We start from the raw sequence: 16,288 nt of genomic DNA, 5'->3' as shown, positions 1-16,288 counted from the left end.
TTTACGCTTGTAGGCCTATTCAACATGGGTAAACACAAAAAAACATATCCTATATCAATTATTGCACCTATATTAGAAATGACATTGATTAACATTGAGGAAATAAGTACACTGGATAAGTCAGATAACAATGATGGTGCATTTGGGGCCAATCTGCCACAGCTGCTCATAAATACAGCATAAACAACTGTACCGTGAAGGCAGCATAGTGTCTTGTGCGAGACTTGCAGTAAATCTTCATTTTTTTGTCAAGCTTCAGTTTCAAGGTCATGAATAAACTTTCTCTCTAGTTGCATGAGATGTGAGTACCATGAATGTGTAGACAGGTGTGTGTGCACACCAAATTTCACTGCTACGCAATTTGCTTTTATTTCTCAATGCAAATACTGACTAAACACTTAGTGACCTGTGGACGCTGCACGGCCCTGTGCTGTGTGTGTGTGTTATATGCAGAATATTAATATTTAGTGTCTCTGTGAAGTCGGTGCTGCTGCTGTTTCTGCTGCTCCTCATCGTCGGTGCCGCGGAGGAGGAGGGAGGATGCGGGAGTTTATGCTGCGTTCAGGACAACTCGGAACTAGGAATCTCCCGAGTTGAAAACTCCGATTTTCCGACTTCAAAGCGTGTCAGAATAACCAAAAACATGGCGGACCGGCCATTCAAAAAAGTTTTTCCACGTAAGGCCCAAAAACATTACAAAGGGCACACAAAAATGAGAACGTTTTAATTTATTTTGCCATATTAGTGGATTTTAATGACGTTTTACGGTTGACGGTGTGGTTGTGCATGGGTGCAGATTACTGTGTGACGTCAGACAACTGATTCTCGAAGAAGCCGGGGTAGATTTTTTTTTTGCCCTCACTTTCCCCGAGTGGGAGAGGTCCGAGTCCGACTTGAGGCGGCGTTCAGTTGCACTTTTTTTCCACAAGTAGGAGGTCGTGAAAAATCCGAGTTCCGACTGGTCTTCAAACGCAGCACATGTGACGTCACCGCTGCTGAGCCAGAGCACGGGGCGTCTCATCCCATCTCGTCTGTCCGCAGCCAACCAACCGTTAGCAGGATGCTAGCAGGCTAGTAGCCGGCTAACCGTAGCGACCCGACCGTTAGTTAGCAGCAGCAGCAGCAGCTATGGTCCGTTACCGTTACTTCACCTCGGATACAAACACAAAAACAACCGCCTCCAATGAGTGAATGAATGAATGAGTGAGTGAATGACCTGGCCCTCCTGTCACATCACATCACATGGGAGCAGCAGCATCATGGGGGCCGCTTGGATTTCACACCACAACTGTGACCGCACTGGTGCAACAACGAAGCGAGGTGAGAGAGAGAGAAGGAGAAGGAGGAGGAGGTTACCGTTAGTAAACATGCTATTCAGTTAGCATGTTGCTACACGGGGACCAACCACCGGAGCTGCTGCCGCCGCTGCCGCCGCATTGAACACGGTGCGGTGGTGGTCACCCATGGAGGTTTAGCTTCGTGACAGCTAATTCTGATTCACCGACGAGTGGGTTGTCCTCCATATATATATGTATTTACCTGCGATAACCGCTGCGGTTGTGTTTTTGGCACAGAGTCAAAACAAACCACACGATGCTAGTGGCTGCTGCTGTTGCTGCTGTGTGTGTGTTTTTGTTTTATTTTTTAGGGAACACCAGCACCAGCTAGCTATAGGTTAGCATCTTCTACCAGGCTTTTGGGAGACGTGAGGTGTGGCTAATTATTAACCTTTAAAATGTGTTTGCTGTATCACTATTCCAACTGATCGATTTCCATTACCATGTTTTCCCATATTCCATGTTGTAAACTGTATTCCTCACAACATCTATTGCACGTCTGTCCGTCCTGGGTGAGGGATCTCCTCCTCTGTTGCTCACCCTGAGGTTTCTCCAATTTTATCCCTGATAAAAGGATTTTCTTGGGAGTTTTTCCTCAGTTGAAGTCAGGGTCTAAAGGCAGAGGATGTTGTAATGATGCTATGTAAAGCCCATTGAGACAATCTGTTTGTAAAAATGGACTATACAAATAAAATTGCCTTGCCACTATGCAAGTCCATTATTTATAAACACACACACACACACACACACACACACACACACACACACACACACACACATATAATTCTTTATTTCAGACACTTAGTCCATATGACAATTGAGAAAATTGACAGATAAAGAATGGGAGGAAGTGCATTGTACAGTATTTAACCATAAGTTACCATTGCCATTAAAAACACATTTTATATAAATATACACAAACCATACAAGTAAGTACATATGAGACAGCATTTACTTAAGAAAGGGTCAACGAGTGCGTTTGAAGCCTGGATGTGAATCGATAACACATTATGGGGATGATTATATAGAAAACCGAAGTGTGATTTACATCGTGTTCCCCTGTGTTTTTTTTTATTTCAGTGAGGGTCTCGCGCCACTGATGCCAGGTGCAGGCTGCTGTAGCTGAGAGCACTCAGGATGAGTGGGGCTGGAGAGCACACAGACATCCTGTCAGTGGCAGACGTGGTCAGGGACCGATGGAAAGTGGTGAGTGGTGGTCATCATTTCACTAAAAACTCAGAAAGCTGAATCAAGATCTGTGATTTATCAGACATCTGTGTTTTTGGGGGTTTGATAATAATAATGAATGATCATCCCTCTCTCTTCCTCCCACCAGTCGAGGAAGATAGGTGGAGGTGGGTTCGGGGAGATCTACGAGGTCCTGGATCAGCTGAGCCAGGCCACCGTTGCCCTGAAGGTGGAGTCTGCTCAGCAACCCAAACAGGTGTTGAAGATGGAGGTAGCTGTGCTGAAGAAGCTTCAGGGTGAGTGATGCTGTCGAGCACGTTAGTGACATAGTCAGAGTCAGTAATGTCAGTTATAAGGTATTTTTGGATCCGATTGCAGGCTGTCTGTCAAGAGATATCGTATATCTATAGACTACAAGCTGGATTGCTGTGACAGTGGATTGTGCTGCAGGAGGCTGCTCCGTCCTTTTCTCTGGAGGTCCTGTCAGCACTATAGCACTATCGGACCATTTACTGCTGGCTGCAGTTGCTATTAAGTGCATCAAATTATCACTTGCTTGTGTCAATTTTAGGAAGTCGTTAATGAAATAATAATTTCTTGAATTGTTGATCCATACATGAATTTTTGGGATTTTATCACTTGAATTGATTTGCTATATCAAGAGTTGTTGTTCTTTTGAGCTGAGCAGAACCAACGAGACATGACAGATAATAACATAGATAAATTAATGGTTTTAATAAACCGTCTTGCATATTGTTTTTCTGTCATCCTTTACTTTATGACCACCATGCTAAAGTTACCAAATTGTCTTTGTTGGGTGTTGAATTAGTCTAATAATATCTACATTTCATCACTGAATACTACAGGGACCCTGAATTAAATATGTGGCATTTACTGTACAATGCTGTTTCATCAAGATTAATGCATTTTCTTATCATGCAAGTAGTGTTGGTCAGCTAATGCTGAAGTATTCCCACAGTGGTTTTTATATTTCACAAAATCAGTTAATCCATACCATTACAGCTATGATATACATACACAACCTAATAATTGTATCTGGAATGATATCAACAAACATTACTACTGAGGAATGTACAAATATGGGGAATATCTTGTCTGTTATGATCATAAAGGCCGTCTGTAGTGATATATTGTACATTTTTTGACAGGCAAAGATCACGTGTGTCGCTTTGTGGGCTGTGGCAGGAACGACCGCTTCAACTACGTGGTGATGGAGCTCCAGGTAGGTTTTTTTTTCTTGTGGTCAAGTATTTTCTTGGCTTCTGGTGATACCATGTCACTCTGCATCATGACGAATGTGACGTCCTACTTCCTGTTTGAAGGGGAGGAATCTGGCAGATTTGCGCAGAACCATGACCCGTGGCACGTTTTCTGCCTCCACAACCTTGAGACTCGGCAAGCAGATCTTAGAGGCCATTGAAAGCATCCACTCTGTCGGCTTTCTGCACCGTGACATTAAACCAGTAAGTTGAACCCCAAACTCCTTCATGGTTCGTAAATTATTTGTGATTGCCTGTCGGTTCTTTGCTCTTTAAGTTGAACTTGTTTATGTTTCTCCGTCCAGTCTAACTTTGCGATGGGAAGACTAGCCAGTACCTGCAGATGCTGCTATATGCTCGATTTCGGTCTGGCCCGTCAGTTTACCAACTCCAGCCAGGAAGTCCGTCCAGTAAGTACTCTGCGCCAGCTTCCTGCAAGCATTGTTTTAGCTTCTATAGTCAAACATCCTACAAATTCTTATCCCCTGAAAAAGCTGTTTCTTGTTTCTTTGGCATTTGACAAAAATGGATCCCAAAAGATAATTTGTTGTGTAAATGTTCCTTTACTTGTTACTCTTTATCTATATTGTGAGAAATACTGGCTTTATGGTGATATTATTATATTATTATTATATTTATCTCCTTTTATCTCATTGATTTTATTTTTGTTTTATCTTATTTTATTTTATCTTATTGTGTCCATTGTTTTATTGTGCTTCTGTCCTGTTATTTATTTATTTTTTATCTTGCTGTGCAGCACTTTGGAAACCTTGTGTGATGCTATATAAATAAAATTGGATTAGATTGGATTGGATATGCAGATGAACAACTGATGGCCTGTTAGTAAAAGGCCAATCAAGGATGACTCTCTCCAGCGCGAGGGAGTCACCCACATGATAGGGTGTCTTCAAATCCAGAGGACGAAATTCACATTTCACACCATCTTTAACTAACAACGATTCAGTGATTGCAGTCTGACCCTTAGCAACTCTGGTGAACTCAATAACCCTCATGTGACATCAACGTGTGAACATCTAAAAAATAATGAAACACCAGTCAGGGCCTACTGTAGATCTTCTGTACAGGACAAAGAGTTTGTGTTTCAGTGATTCTCTCTCTCCTCCTCATCTCTCAGCCTCGTCCTGTGGCAGGCTTTAGAGGAACTGTGCGATACGCTTCTATCAATGCCCATAAGAATAAGGTGAGTTTGATGCCAAATACACATTCTCATAGCGCAGTGGTGTTTTAGTCACTCCCAATGTACTTGCCTCCTTACTCTTGCCTTGCCATGTCTGAATCTGCAGGAAATGGGCCGTCATGACGACCTCTGGTCCCTCTTCTACATGCTGGTTGAATTCATGGTTGGTCAACTTCCCTGGAGGAAAATTAAAGACAAAGTACGTGTCTATATAATACTGTTTACACTGCAGACTTTAAATGTACAACATCTGTGTTTCTGTGAGTGTGTACACCCAATTTCTTAACTTTGTCTCTCTCTGCTCTCAGGAACAAGTAGGAAATCTTAAAGATACATATGACCACAAACTCATGTTGAAGCACCTCCCCTCAGAGTTCAGTACTTTCCTGGATCATATCTTGACCTTGGACTATTTCACTAAACCCGACTATCAGGTCAGCAATCTCTTGTTTAGCACATTTTGTACGCGCTGTTTATTTCTCCCCTGATGTCCTGATCGTTTCTTTTGTTGTTGTTGTCTGCGACAGCTCTTGATGTCACTCTTCGACAACGCCATGAAGAGCCACAACGTGCTGGAGAATGACGCGTATGACTGGGAGAAATGTGATTCAGAAGACGTGCTGACCATCACTGCCGCCGCAACCACCGCTCAGCAGCTCACTCGCCTCACACCGGCGTACTTGGGGTGCGTACGGCTAAAAGAAAGCTCTATCGTTATGAACATATCACTGCTTAGTATTCAGGTTTCTTGAGACATAATGTTGCAGTGTCACTTGTGCCGTTCAAACTCTCCTCACATTGGTACCGAACGTGCATTCAGATATATAGCTGCAGCTTTTTTTAGACCGGGAATCTGCACAGTCATGGATCCCTCAGAAATCAACTACTCTAAATTGTGCTGTGGAAACGAACGAGCTGCAGGGTGACCTTCCCTTCCCTCCCCTCCCTTCTCTTCTCTTCTCCACAGCATGGCCAACGCCTCGGTGCTGCCAGGCGAGCTGCAGCGGGAGAACACCGAGGATGTCCTGCAAGGGGAGCGCCTCAGTGATGCTGACAACTGCCCCCCCATCCTCACCCCGACCACCCCTGGTGGAGATGTATGGGAAGAGATGGACCGCAACCGCAACCATAAACACGCCCCGCAGATGATCAGGAAGGTCAGAGCGATGTAATTTACTGTTCGCTCGGTATATTGTCCTCACCTACTGCTGTAATAATAATAATGTGTAGCTGCTTCTCTCGGAGCAGTGGATGTTTAGGGCCTTGTAAAATCCATTTTATTTTTTCCCAAATTCATTTTTTTCAGTTTTAATTCTTGGGAATTCCATTTTTTACCTTTTACTCTTACTTTACTACCAAAAAGAGTGTGTTTTTAATGTTAATAACTAAAATGTAAACCAATTACCATAAATAGAAATTACTATTGAGGTATATTGAGGTAACAAACAACACGTTTCCTCCATACCTTAAGAACAAATACTGCATGATGCAACATAACACTGCACTATAAGTACTTCAAGTAGACGGTGTCACCCAGATTTGCTTCCCTCTGTGCAATTTTCTCCAGACATATGTTCCTCTTCCACATGAAAACAGCATTTCAGTCAAATTAATTATATCAAATTCTGCGTTAAAAATAGATTCGGTTTTAATTGGCAAATCGTAGGGCCCTAGATGCTACTGCACAAAACTAGCCCAGAGTCATGAACACGCCACGATGAAGTTTTTACATACATTTGAATTTAAGGCTAGAGCCACTCTGCCTCGAGATATGATAATTGAAATGACCTCAGTAACCCCTGACCTTTAGTAGAGCGCCACTGGGCTTCACCGTGAAATTTGGAGGATACAGATGCAGTATTTTAGTTTCTGAGCCTCCTATGTGTTTCCCTCAGGTGGTGAGCGAGGATGAGCACAGTCAGAACCAGGGGAACCAGAGTCCCAACACCGGCTCCATGCAGAGCTCTCCTAGACGGGTGCGTTCGGAAACCATGTTCCTGGAACGGGCTGCACCGCTGCTCCGGAGGATGAGACACAGCCAGAGCTTGGCGTTCGAAAAGAGGCTCGCGCCCGAACCCAAGCCCACCATCGAACGCTTCCTCGAGGCCTAGTCAGTATTTGGTACTAATCAAAACGAAACAAGCCAAAAAAAGAGAAGAAATCTCGTTTTAATGCTCATAATGTTTCCTTTCAGCCTGGGCAAACAGCGGCCAGTCCTTTCTCAGGTGGGAGAGAACTCCATCCCTGAGAGCGGCCGCGGGCAGCAGACGCCCCCCTGCATCGAGGACCACTCCGCCACGGCTACGCCCGAAGAGGGCGCGGCGAGCAGCGGCTTCGTGGCTGTGAACCTCAGTCCTGTGCCCCAGGAGGGAGACTCTCAGGAGTGGGTGATGCTGGAGCTGGAGCAAGGCAGCGGCTCCGGAGGAAGCAAACCCCCGGCAGAAGCCCCCCCGGGGCACGAGGACAAGCAGGGAGCGCACACGCCTGCAGAGACTGAAAACCACTCCTCCGAGCCGCAGGATGGCCAGTCCACGGCCGTGCCCAGCAGCCCCGTCCTGTCTCAGATGGCCATGCCCGGCACGTGGCTACTGGGCCACAGGAGGATACCGGGCATGCTGGGACAGATGCCCTCAGTCATCATGGGAAGACCTCAGATGGACCAGGTAGGAGAGACTGTGTGTGCTTTGTTGTATATGAAGTTGGAGCAGCACTGTGAAAAGGAAAACCCTTAACATGTGGATGTCTCTCATTACACGATCCTCAAAGAAAGACTTGTGGAAACAATCTCATAATTTAATAACGGAACATATTGACAGTGATTCACATTTTGCATTTAGTCAATTCATCTATTGCCATAATCCCTATTGTCATAGCAGTAGGTTCATTATTCTTAACTGTCAGTGCATGTTGTTGAAATAATCATGTATCATTTTGTAACATTATTTATGACACACAAAGCAAATTCTCAGAACTTCTTGCACTTTTGAAATCACTGCTGCATTTGCCTAGAAAACAACTCCATCTCCCAATGTTACATGATTATTTCATAGCGTGGTGTATGTGCAGGTCACAACTTGTCCACTAGAGTATTTTGGAGTTGTTGGATTGTGTATTTGATGAATTTGATGAGGGAAAGGTGAAAATACAGTGTCCCTCCATTGTGTTCACTGAGCAGCTCACATCTCTGCCCCGCTGATCTCAAAACAACATGCACCGATTATTAAAGGTAATGAACCTACATAGGGATTATGGTGATAGGAGAACTTGCCAAAATGTTGGACTATCCCTTTTAAGGAGCTGTATGTAAGATTGTGGTCAAAACTGTTGCTGCAGTCAAATTCAAAATACTGCAGCGTGTTGCAGACTGGAGGTTGCCAGATAGCAACACCCTCACCTCTGCCCTGCTCCAGCTTTGCGGCTGTGGCTCCCCGAGACTCACTCACACAGTCTCTACGCCACCAGAACCGCTTCTATGCAACGATAGAACAAAATGAAGCGGATAAAGCTGTAAACATGCGCTGGGGAAACGGATTACTGTGCAAAAAGCTCAAAGGTGTATGTCCAGGAGAAAATTAGCCACTCGGCATCTGTCTTCAAATTCTTCTTCGCTTTCAGCCGTCTCCATCTTTGAAACGCAGCTCCTATGCAGATCTTGGTCTTGTTTCTGCTTTTCTTGTTTCTTGTTCCAAAACGTTTTTGAGAGTCATAGCGAGGTCTTTTAATTTTAGTTACGTCAGACATGATACACAAAGCTTGTAGCTGCAGCTCAGAGGAAACTGGCAACCAGGACGCCAAAATGCCACTGACTTCGTGATTGGGAGACAGTGGTGGGTGGCGCAACAGGCCAAAACACAAAATCGAATGCGAATATTCTGGCTGTACTATGGTTGTTAGTTAGATCAGTTTTTCAAATGAACACGATTCCTTAGTCTCTGGTGACATTTTGGGAGATTTCACTTGCCATACATTTCTTACATATAGCTCCTTTAAAAGTTTTAGTTACAAAACACATATAAGAGTAAATTCCAGTGTTGCTCCCTTTTTCCAAGTTATTTTTGTTTTGTCCCTGTTAGTTGATAGTTCACTTTATTCATTTTTTTGTCAACAACGCTAACGACCATCAAACTCCTCTCAGTCCTCCAGCTGTGGGCCACAGTCTCCTGTTCAAGAGAAGAGTGAAGCGATACCGCTGGAGGCGCCGTCTGGTAAACCTGATGGCGTCCCGGAGGAGATACTGAAGGAAGGAGCGAGGTTGGAGTTAGCTCCTGTGCCAAGTCCCGCAAAAGGCCACACGGCTCATCTGACCAACGACAGAGACCCAGAGAGCGACTCCGGTCTGCCCGATCGCTCCTTGGAGCCGAACCAGCAGCCCCAAGCCGACGCCGCAGGAGGCGCCATGGAGAGCACCGTCACCGTCTCCTCCTCGCCGCCGCCGGCTTTCCTCCGGCGAAGAGACTCGCCCTCGTCGCCGAGACTGAGCCGAATCCCGGTGCGAGAGCCCGGCGCTCCCCTGGACTCTCCGAGCCGGGACCCCTTCTTAGAGAGGCGCCACCGCTGGAGCAGCCCGGTCCCCGGCTCGCCCACCCACTCGCCCTCGCCGTCGCTGTCCTGTGACAACCTGCCCTGCGCTCTGCCCAGAGACCGGCTCCCCTCGGAGCGCGGCTCCAGGTCCGACTGTGTGGGAGAAGACCCCCTTTCTCTGTCCTCCTCGTCCGGTGGTAAAAGTAAGATCCCACGTCCCGTGAGCGCCACGTTCGTACCAGAGCAGCTCACAAGCAGGTTTCTGCCTCGACCGCCTCCTGGGAAACCGCCGATCCGTCCGTGTGTGGACAACAGGTGGGAGCAGTGTTGATCACACAATACAGATGTTTTAACAGAAATGGACGATTAAAGTTGTAATTTTTACTGAGCGCATTACCTCCAGCTGCTGCTTTGTCAGAATATAATAATAAGAACTAACAAAAGATGAACGTATGCTGCTGTTTGCAGCCAAACATCCTTAAAGCAGAAGTGAGTGATCCGGTCGTTTTCGCTAATGCTGCGTTCCAGGCAGGCTTTTGAAATCGTAAATTACAGCTTCAAGTCACAACTTACGACTTTGTAGCGTTCCAGGCAACCCACTCGTGTTTTTCCGACCTGTTTTACCTGTGAAAGTCACTATAACGGCCACTCGTAACTTCCGACCCGTGAACTCCTACCAGATCAAACTGATACAACTTCACAGGACGGAAAAACACGAGTCTACGAGTTTCCTTGAACGCACCATAACAGTCCTTGTCCCTACGTCACCACTTTCACGGCGTCCCTTGGCTGCACACACAGCCCTGCATGCCGTTCTCTCTCCTCATTGGATAAAAACTGTAGGATACGATAAATGTTTTCTCCTCGGCTCAGAGCAGAGCAGAGTGACTGACAGACCCGTGTTTCGGTCCAAACACTCTATGTAAGTGATTGCTGTCGGAAGATATAACTATTTAAGACTTATATTAACACAAATATATCACTCACTTCTGCTTTAAAAGGATAGTTCAACATTCACCCATTGCCATAATCCCTATAGTCATAGGAGTAGGTTCATTACCTTTCGGTGCATGTTGTTTTGAGATCAGCGGGGCAGAGACGCAAGCTGCTCAATGAACACAGTGGAAGTGAACGGTACAGGTCCCCTGTCCCTCATCAAACTCATCAAATACACAATCCGACAACTCCAAAACGCTCTGGTGGACAAGTGACCTGCACATTCACTTCACCACACTATGAAATAATCATGTAACATTACAAGTTACAAGTTGTTTTCGAGGGAAATGCAGCCAGAACTACATTCCAGACACGGCTGCTGGGCGGAGTGATTTCAAAAGTGCAAATAGTTCAGAGTATTTGCTTCATATGTCATATTGTCTCTGCCCCGCGGATCTCAAAACAACATGCACCGATAATTAAAGGTAATGAACCTACTGCCATGACAATAGGGATTATGGCAATAGGCGAATTTGCCAAAATGTTGAACTATCCCTTTAAGTCAGTGCATATAAATACAAATAAACTGCATTTCCTGTGTCTGTTTTACAAGAATAGCCCCCTGAATGCTTTGAATGTGAACTAACAGCAGCAGAGAAGTATTTAAAGAATCTAAATATACTGAATTAATATTTAAAATCAAGAACCATAAACGGTGTAAGAATGAAGTTTAATAATTGTAGTGTTTCTCTACAGGAGAATGAAAGCTAAAATCATGGTACAGAACATGTTAGTTAAGTGTTTTCTGTTCTTCCCTCCAGACGGCGGAGGTTAAGAGTGCGCGCCAGCAGCACAAGTGACGCAGACTTCCTGGCCAGTCTGACCCAGCTGATGCAGGACCGCAGCGGGATGCTCTTCAGCCCTCCTCCTCGCCCTCGCAGCTCCTCCTCCACCCTGCAGCGCTCCCTCAGCTCCTCCCCCTCCCGCCAGGAGTTCCGCGACGGCGGGGCGCTGCAGGGACGTAGCCGCTCCCCCTCCAGCTTCTCCGGGTCGCCGCCGCCTCGCCACGCTCACCCACAAGACGGCTCCGGCCCCGGCGGCGTCGGGCAGGTCCAGTGGGTCCACAGCTCCAGGGGCCGGGGCCTGATCTACGAGGGGAAAAGCTCCGGGAAAATGAAACGATGACTCTATATTTGACACTAAAAAGACTGATCCGGATCGTGCAACTGTAGCAAAAAGGCTGTCTCACATCCAGTCCCTGATAGCATGTGTAAATATTGGTATTTACTCAAGGGAATGTACTGTATCTAATGTAAAATGTATGATAAATTGTATTTATTTATTTATTCATTTGTTGGATGTGTCTCTAAAAATACTTGACGATGTTGCTTGATAACCTGCAGTTGGAAGAAAAAAGGCGGGGAAAGCTTGAGATTGCCAACTCTTACCTCTCATTTCACTCCTCTCTGAACACTCCATATAGGCCTACTAGGAGACCAAAAAGATTATGTTTAATACTTGAGGGATGTAAAAATTTGACGCTTACTGTAGATATGTACCATTAGGAAAAAAAAGAAATACACTAATAGAAACCATGTACTTGACAGTAGAAAAACACTAATAGCAAATAACACCACGACGAGTATACTGACATCAGCATTCATGTACAGAACCAGGGCATGCAGTCCCCTCTTGACCTCACTCCTGTAAAACTGAGATCAGCTATAGTATGTTACAGCGACAATGAAATGCTCATCTCTGGCATATCACAGTGTAGTAGTGTGCTTTTACTTTGCTAGAAAATATTTGTCACGCAGAAGACATCAGCATATTAGAATGTAAATGTAAGTGCACTCATACTTCAGTATTGTACAAGTGCATGAGTGTCATTGCAAATTGATTTTTATTTTTATTTTTATTCATTTGTACGATGAGTTCGAACATATGTATTTTTATTGAACTGCTTCTGTTTAAAATACATCATAATGTAGACCATCAACAATGCAGTGTGTATTTTTTTTTTATTTCTCATTAAAGTGACAAGAAACACAATCTTATATATTTAAAAAAAAACTGAACCATTTCATCATTGTAGTTTTATTTTACCACAATTTTGAAAACACTACAAAAGAACAGTGAATAAAAACCAGATCTGAAAAATATTTTTTCCTGCTTACACATGACGTTTTCATTATGATTAAAGGTTTAGTTCTTCTACATTTACCTCACTCACCCAGTTTCTCTGTGTGTTTTCCAGCAATCCAAATACAACTGAATTGAATTGAATTTGTGGCACTCTCATCAAAGGAAACTTGACATTTAACAAAGTAAAGAGTGGAAATGTCTCTGTCTCTGTCCAGAAACACTTACCTCTGGATGATCCACACACATCACTCTTGTTTTCAATGCAGCGACTCCCTGCAGAAGACAATAAGTGCCAAGCTAAGCAGCACTGTCACTGATCACACACACGAAAGCCCGATTCAAACTGCCTCAGACTGTGGCACATCCCCAGCGAACGTCGCCTTGTCAAATTCTGTTGAAACAGCTGTTTTCACTGACGGACGTCACTGTAAACTCGGGGGAGAGAGAGAGAGAGACTGAGGCTGAAACCAATGAGCTGGAGAATCGTTGGAGAGGAACAGATGAAAACAGACTGAAATGAAAACTTCCTCCATCTGATGTGGTCACTGAGGCTTCAAACATGGAGGAAGACTAACCAGCTGTTTAGCAGCTGTGACAGAAAGTTGAGGAATGTGTAAACATGGCTGAACCAAACACAGATGGAAACTCGACAGGGATAAACTTTTTTTTTCAAACATTAACAAGGTTTATCAGTGTTTCTATACGTATGAGTCACAGGGTGTATTAAATGTGACCAGATGCTGACACAAACAATCTCACTAACACGTTAAATTGGATCCGTTTTTTAAGTTTGTAGATGTTAAATCAGTTTTTTTCACAGCACGTAAAAGATTTCTCGTTGAGTTTGGTTCAACCTCAAGGAGAGGGCTTTAAAGTGTTAAAGGTTATTTTTAACCTTGTGGTGAGATTGTTTTTGTCCACTGTCGTTTCCAGAGTCTAGAGTGTACAAAGTGCAGCAACATAGCTGGACGTAATGAAAACACACCAAACTGTTTGGTGGCGATGAGCCAGGCTATTTTGGAGCTTTATATTTTGGGAAAATAAAATAACCAATGACCTTATGAGTTGATGAATGTTGTTTTGTTTTGTTTTAATTCCTGTTGTCTCATCATTTTGGCCAAGCTATTTAAAAGAAAATGTATAACCATTTGTGAATATATCATTTTTGTAGCTGAATTATTGCTTCTCTAATTCTTTTATAACATCAAGGGAAACTCTTAAGTGGTGAAAAACAATGTTTATTTACAGTTTACAGTCAACAGACAAACATAATGTTTGTATTTGTCATTAAAAAAGTCACGTTTTCTGCTCAAGATGCTTTAAGAATACAGGAGTTCATGATTTATCCAGGAACTATATGAAGGAGAGTAAGCATAAAATTCTGCAGGGACGATAAAAACTGGTTGTAACGCCGCACGTCTACGGTGGCGTTGACCCGCAGGTCTAGAAGAGAGGAGCGGACTGTCTCGGGTCGTCTGGTAACACACTGATGGAGTCCTCTGCCTTTCCACACAGCATACAGAGCATCGTGTACTCCTGGAAAACACAATACACATATGAAAGGTTTATACAGTGGCAACGACTGAGCACGAATTGTCTGTTGTGTGTCTGGGTGCCACTTTTACTGTTAGATTTATCTTAATTTTATTTTATTACTTTTGCACTATATCTCAGCCCTTTTCATTGTACATATCTTCTGGGGTATGTATACAATAAAAAAAACTTTGAATACTGTTGTAACAGACACTATAACAAGTCCAGCCATTGTAAAATCTATAATATTATTCTCACAAAGAAAATCTTATGGAAGATAACTTGCTGGACAACTTTATTTACCTGGTATTCATCAACGACGGAGAAAGTATATTCATGTCTGGCAACGACATGGTCACAGTTTTTACAAACATCTGGAAGGAAAAATGAACATCAGTCATATACAGTATTTTGTGCTGTTATTATTATACTGTTACAAAGAAGTCAAATCAGTGCTGTAATCCACTAGTTTCCTTCTCTGGCTGGAGTAACGTACGATCATATGTGACAATCTCCTCTCCATCATCGTCCTCTGTGGCTTTATTACTGATCAACAATAAGTCTCTCTGGTGGCAGTTGGCACAGCCCAGGTAGTTCATCAGGTAAGAGCCGTTCTCCAGACAGGTGTTCCCCTGCACAGGAGAGATGTATGTATGTTAGAATAAAACAAAAAAATAAACACATGCAGTTCAGTTCAGTTCAAGAAAATATAAACTCAAACAGCTTCAGTCCAAACTGGGCTCTGTAGACATCATGAATGGAGGAGGGTTTTATTACAGGACAACATTTAGATTTGGTGTTGTTTTGGGTTTACATCTGATTGGAGGTGCTATAAAAACAAAAACTACCTTTCCTTTTCTCCTAACCCTAAGATAGAAACTATTTACACACATATAAAAAAAAATCCAGATCATTACTATTTAATATTCTTTTTCAAATACATCCTCATCTTCAAGCAATACTGTCACTGTCAGTGTATGTTGGTTAACCTGAGCCCAGCCAACTGTATCATTATTAGTTACACATTTACTAGAATAGAATAGAATAGAAACTTCATATGTCTGAAATCAAAGGGTAACAGGAATGTGTCTTTGACAGGTCTCAACACAACCTTTACACACACACAAGACGTTAAAAAGGACCTAAAAAAAAATAGAGAGAAAAAGTAGCATCGCATAGTAGCATCAGTTCGCCCAAAGCAGCAACAGAAAGTCTCTCAGCGGCCACAACTCACCCGGTCCGGGTACTCTTTATGTACACATCCATTGCACATTTTGACTCGTAGCTTTTATTTTAAGTTAGTAAACGACCACAAATAGCGATCAAACCGCTACGTATTATGATTTTCTTCTTCCTACTACAGCCTCTACTTCCGCACGGAACGGTGGCCCGTGTGGCTCATTCGAGCTGCAGTACATCCGCACTTCCTGACATAGAAACAACAGCATCTCTTGGACACAGAGCATCTCTCTGGGTTTCAGGCTCTCAAACCCAGAAAAAAAACTCAGCAATGCCTGCTTTAGACTACTATGATATTAATATAACTTTTGTGCGTTATATTAAAAGACAAACAATTGGACTTAGTGATAAATGTTTTACAAATCTTAGCCAAATTCTTTATCCATAAAGCTAAATCTATAAAGATCCCACCCGTCTTCACATGCTTCTTCAATCAATTTCAACCATAGACTGTATATAAAAGAGATTTCAACTTTTAGCTTAGTCCAAACTTGCCAAAAAGTGTTCAAAAATGATCTGACAAATGAAGCATAAGTCAACCTTTTAATTCTAATTTATTTGCTTTGGCTTTTTCATATGTAGCCTACTACTTTTTTGACTGTTCATTTGATGTTTGTTTATTCTATTTCATGCCCTTTTTATCTTATGTTTTGTATGTATTTATTTTTGAATCAAGGTTTCATCTGTTCTTGTTGAAGTTTTTGCACAAGAGTAGTTTTATTTTTGTTTGTTTTTTACAAGTGTACTCTTTGATTACTTTACTGGTTTGTATTATATTCATTTGTTTGCAATAAAGTAAAAGAAAGAAGAAAAAAATTATGTATTATCAGAGCCAGTCTAAATTCTCTGGTATTATCCATGCGCCCATCACGCTTCTCCTGTGTTTTTGTAGATCTACGGAAGCCCGCCGC

At 43.2% G+C, this 16,288-nt stretch overlaps 2 protein-coding genes across 3 annotated transcripts; one reads left to right on the top strand and one right to left on the bottom strand.

Moving 5' to 3' along the window:
- The first annotated feature begins 850 nt into the window (after positions 1-850).
- Positions 851-12,392, top strand: ttbk2b (tau tubulin kinase 2b). 2 transcript variants are annotated; one of them, XM_084001289.1, is made up of 15 exons: positions 851-1,320; positions 2,418-2,543; positions 2,674-2,821; positions 3,695-3,768; positions 3,869-4,009; positions 4,111-4,215; positions 4,941-5,006; positions 5,110-5,202; positions 5,312-5,437; positions 5,531-5,688; positions 5,971-6,160; positions 6,899-7,113; positions 7,198-7,666; positions 9,139-9,839; positions 11,282-12,392. In XM_084001289.1, the coding sequence occupies exons 2-15, from the start codon at positions 2,475-2,477 to the stop codon at positions 11,643-11,645; spliced, it is 2,919 nt and encodes a 972-aa protein (XP_083857415.1). In that variant the 5' UTR covers positions 851-1,320; positions 2,418-2,474; the 3' UTR covers positions 11,646-12,392. The 2 variants fall into 2 exon arrangements, with proteins under 2 accessions (XP_083857415.1, XP_083857416.1); XM_084001290.1 differs by lacking the exon at positions 851-1,320 and adding an exon at positions 1,419-1,507.
- Positions 12,393-13,847: 1,455 nt separating this feature from the next.
- churc1 (churchill domain containing 1) lies at positions 13,848-15,524 on the bottom strand. The gene is made up of 4 exons (XM_084000613.1): positions 15,373-15,524; positions 14,635-14,770; positions 14,442-14,512; positions 13,848-14,141 (listed from the first exon to the last, which is right to left on the bottom strand). The coding sequence occupies exons 1-4, from the start codon at positions 15,409-15,411 to the stop codon at positions 14,049-14,051; spliced, it is 339 nt and encodes a 112-aa protein (XP_083856739.1). The 5' UTR covers positions 15,412-15,524; the 3' UTR covers positions 13,848-14,048.
- Between the last annotated feature and the right edge of the window lie 764 nt (positions 15,525-16,288).

The sequence above is a fragment of the Trachurus trachurus genome, assembly GCF_905171665.1.
Source record: "Trachurus trachurus genome assembly, chromosome: 24".
Lineage (NCBI taxonomy): Eukaryota > Metazoa > Chordata > Actinopteri > Carangiformes > Carangidae > Trachurus > Trachurus trachurus.
Note: the sequence above shows the minus strand (reverse complement) of the source record. Positions and strands in the feature narration are given on the sequence as shown.